Here is a 3,704-nt window from a genome sequence, read left to right as displayed (position 1 = left end):
GATTCACAGTCCCTTTTGAGCCCACTAAGAATTGTAATATAGGAATCAAAATGAGAAGATCAAAATGAGAAAATTAAGTAGATGAAGGTGAAGACTAACAGAATCAGAATAGCATGAAGAAGATAGAAAGAAAAACGTTCAGAATTAGAAAATGACGATCAGAAGTAGAATATTAAGAAGAGCAGAAGAAGAAAGATTATCCGAGCATCATATCGAGAAGAAGAACATTAAGCGAAGACGACGAGGAACTTGAACGGAATGAGAACATTAGAAAAAGATGAAGATTATCGCGAAAAAAAGAAGACGGCTAGTGCAGACTGAGGAGATCAGAATAGGATTAAGATCAAAGTCGCGGTGAAGATTTACTTTTGTGTAGGGATCGGATCGGATCGTTCGAGTCCAGATCGAAAGATTCGAACAATCAACCGCAGATTCGATCCGAACAAATCTTTCGATCGAAAAAATATTTTCGGTTCGTTTGTGTTCGAACCCAAACTGGTGTACCCCTTAAACCTGGAAGAGAACCCAAATTTTTGGATTCGAACATTCGAATCGATCCCATTCGAATATTCAATCCAAACATCGGGTCTGTTCGAACAACTAGATCGGAACCCGGTTGCCGGTCGGGTTCGGATCGAGTCTGAATTTGACTGATCGGTGTTCAGATTAGACCCTTCAACTGCCTGATCAGTCCGAATCCCCGATCCCTACTATTGTGGGTAAGTTTTAGTGGTTTTTCCGAAGAAGAAGAACGCTAATGCATTTTATTCTTTCTGATTTCTAGCTCAAATACTAAAGATAAAACTCAGCGTCAGTAATTCAAGCCAGACTCCACCACTACTTTCAAGGACGCCTCTAGGAAACTGCAGATAACCATTATTATAAACCTAGCAAATAAATGTCAACGGGGAGGGAAAGTACATTAGAGTCTGCGTTGAGCGAGGACACAATCCTCTTTCATGATTCTCCTTCGGTCTTCTGCTCTTTTTTCGTCGCATTTCAGAGAGAAAAGGAATGGGGATAGAGCAATCCAAGGAGGCGAGTTTGTACGAGAGCGTGCGAAGAGGGGATGTCAATTCCATGAGACGGCTCCACAGATCGGGCGCCTCAGTCAACGTATGTTCGTCGTCATCAACATCATCATCTTCTTCTTCTTCTTCTTCTTCTTTTTCTTCAGTTTCATCTTCTTCTTCTTCTTTTGCTCATCTTCCTCTTCTTCTTCTTCTTCTCCTTCCTATTCTTGGTCCCCTTCTTCTAATACGTCTTCTTCTTCTTGATAATTCATTCTGGTGTTTCCGCTGGTTTTCAGTGGATAAGTTTCTCTGGTAAGACGCCACTCATTCTTGCCTGCTCCAGCCCGCACCTGCTGCGCACTGCCAAGGAGCTCATCGACATGGGCGCTGACGTGAATTACTGCAACTATGGTAGTTTTTCCTCCCCACTTTTCCATTTATTTTTCTATAACGACAATTCTCTCTCATAAGTTTCCCACGAACGTAGACTCCCACTTTGGGACTCCTCTTCAAAGGGCTGCGCAACGAGGTCTCCTGCAAACCGCCAGCCTGCTTCTCTCTCATGGAGGTAATTAGCTCTTGCTCAGTTTCACCTTAATACAGTTTGAAACCGAAATATACAAAGCGTGGTCTTTTTACATATCATATGGAGGTATGGACTAGACTGATGGAGTTTCTTTGGGGAATTTCCAATCTGATTAAAAACAAGTGCACCGGAAACCTCATCGTAATTTTATGATTCGTTGTTTCGCCAGCAAACCCGCTTATCGCTGGTTTCATGCGTCGAAATGCGCTGGACTCTGCTCGGGACGAGAACCACGCGGAAATCGTCCGCATAATCGAGGTAAAACAAATGTTTATTAAATCTTCATCTAATTACATTATTTCTGGAGGAAACTTATTCCAGTAGATTTTTTGAGTATTCAGTCATGTCTATTCTCATCATATCAGGACAAAATCTGCTTCTTCTCTGGATTGCTTCGGAAGTTGGACGATACTGTCATACAAGACATGGAAAAAATGCAAGAAAAAATCGCTGACTTGTAAACCAAATTTACAGCCATAATATCTCATTCTTACTCAAAAATATCTATGTTCTTTTCAGATGGGTCGTTGTCCTTCCTGGTGATTCGTCTCTTTCCACCGACGTCACCCGCTTGAAAATGGCCACATACCGCAATCGGCACGTAAGCTAAATAAGTCTTTCTATTTAAGAAGATATTGTCGCTTTTCTGATATTTGTCGGTCCTGTTTGTAAACTTTTTTTTATCCTCGTCTTAATGCATCCACGACGCAACCAAAATGAGACTTCTTTTATAAAAAACATTAGCATTTATGTCAAAAATTCCTCCTCATAAACTGCGCATGTAAAAACAAAGCTGAATTCCGATTTCTAATGAAAGATATCTTGTCATCTGATTGGTGATAGAATTCCACGTGCAGTCTGCAAAACCATCAAAAATTCTGTCTCTGAGGCATTATACTTTCAAGAGACCTGATTTCAACCAACAGGATCCAGAATTTGTTCTCGTTGATGAGTCTTCTGGTGCGCTGTACTCCTACTTCGCATTTTTGTCGCCCTTTATCCATCTTATTCTACGACAAGAACTTGCTTTCAAATACGTAGGACATCGAATGAGGCTTCGCTCAGGGGAAACAGGTGATAAGGAGCAACTAATGCTGCTTTACAATGCTTGCAGTGGGAGGATTAGGGTTAACACAAAATACTTTCTTTGTCTTGTTTTTGTTCCTTTTGAAGGCATGAATTTTTCTCCTAGGTTAATCATCTCTATGTTTAGGCGAGACGGGTTTGTGATGTTGCATCTATATCACAAGAAGACTCTGAGATAGTGGGAGCTACTGCCGCATCCATCCAGATTTCCATCAACAACGGGATACCTCTCTCTGCCGACCAAGTCGATGGCCAGTGGAAGAGAAACGACTTTAATGATCTGTCAGCAACGGCAAAAAAGAGGATGGATGGTGCGTCGACATCATCTTTATCATCATCATCATCATGTGTGATATGTGCCGGAAAATGTGGAGACACGGCATGTGTGCCCTGTGGGCACTTGGCTAGTTGCATGTCTTGCCTTACAGAGATCATGAAGAAGGATATGGGTTGCCCTGTTTGCCATGCCCCCATTGAGTTTTTCTTAAAAATCTACCCAATCTAATGATCTGAGGAAGGGTGGATGCCCATATAAATGATTTTTTGTTGATCACCTGGTTCCAGCCTATTGAAAGAAAACCCAAAACTGGTATGGTAAATGGCGGAAAATACCAGTCTAAACACCATCAACATGACAGCATATGGAGAAGGATAATAAACTTCCACTTGTCCCGAGCATGACATCAACGTCTAAGGTCTCTAATGCTGGACTTAGGCTAGATGTATTCTACAATAGAGGATCTCTAACTTGAATTCCCAGAACAAAAGAGTGACCTCCAAGGAATACTCCAGAAGGAAAATCAACAATGGTATAGAGGGAATAATGGGAGAGAGGCAAAAAGAATAAACCACAAAAATGCATGGAGGCTGTGAATTGGAATAAGGCTTGTAAGGGTGAATCCCGTGGAAATAAAAAAGAGATGGGCCTAGATGAGGCCTATAAACAGCTCAGTTGGTGTGCATATGACTCAGGAAGGCTTCCGCAAAGAGTAAGGATTCTGCGCCATCAAGGAAGAGAG

At 41.7% G+C, this 3,704-nt stretch overlaps 1 protein-coding gene across 7 annotated transcripts; it reads left to right on the top strand.

The window, feature by feature from the left end:
* Positions 1 to 855: 855 nt before the first annotated feature.
* On the top strand, positions 856 to 3,238 carry LOC144710383 (putative E3 ubiquitin-protein ligase XBAT35). Of its 7 annotated transcripts, none has more exons than XM_078584127.1 (9): positions 873 to 1,116; positions 1,310 to 1,424; positions 1,501 to 1,581; positions 1,769 to 1,857; positions 1,965 to 2,035; positions 2,119 to 2,200; positions 2,457 to 2,559; positions 2,641 to 2,673; positions 2,773 to 3,092. In XM_078584127.1, the coding sequence occupies exons 1-9, from the start codon at positions 1,015 to 1,017 to the stop codon at positions 2,862 to 2,864; spliced, it is 768 nt and encodes a 255-aa protein (XP_078440253.1). In that variant the 5' UTR covers positions 873 to 1,014; the 3' UTR covers positions 2,865 to 3,092. The 7 variants fall into 7 exon arrangements, with proteins under 7 accessions (XP_078440250.1, XP_078440251.1, XP_078440252.1 ...); XM_078584123.1 differs by having other exon boundaries at positions 874 to 1,116; positions 2,641 to 2,726; positions 2,813 to 3,238; XM_078584129.1 differs by having other exon boundaries at positions 874 to 1,116; positions 2,813 to 2,973.
* Positions 3,239 to 3,704: the final 466 nt, after the last annotated feature.

Source organism: Wolffia australiana, chromosome 12, assembly GCF_029677425.1.
Source record: "Wolffia australiana isolate 7733 chromosome 12, ASM2967742v1".
Classification (NCBI taxonomy): domain Eukaryota; kingdom Viridiplantae; phylum Streptophyta; class Magnoliopsida; order Alismatales; family Araceae; genus Wolffia; species Wolffia australiana.
Note: the sequence above shows the minus strand (reverse complement) of the source record. Positions and strands in the feature narration are given on the sequence as shown.

Bases quoted from the DNA above. Each gene is read 5' to 3' on its own strand.
- LOC144710383 (XM_078584122.1), top strand. From the start codon at position 1,015: ATGGGGATAGAGCAATCCAAGGAGGCGAGTTTGTACGAGAGCGTGCGA. The intron at 1,425-1,500 runs GTAGTTTTTCCT...CCACGAACGTAG, and splicing joins CGTGAATTACTGCAACTATG to ACTCCCACTTTGGGACTCCT. The intron at 1,582-1,768 runs GTAATTAGCTCT...TTGTTTCGCCAG, and splicing joins CCTGCTTCTCTCTCATGGAG to CAAACCCGCTTATCGCTGGT.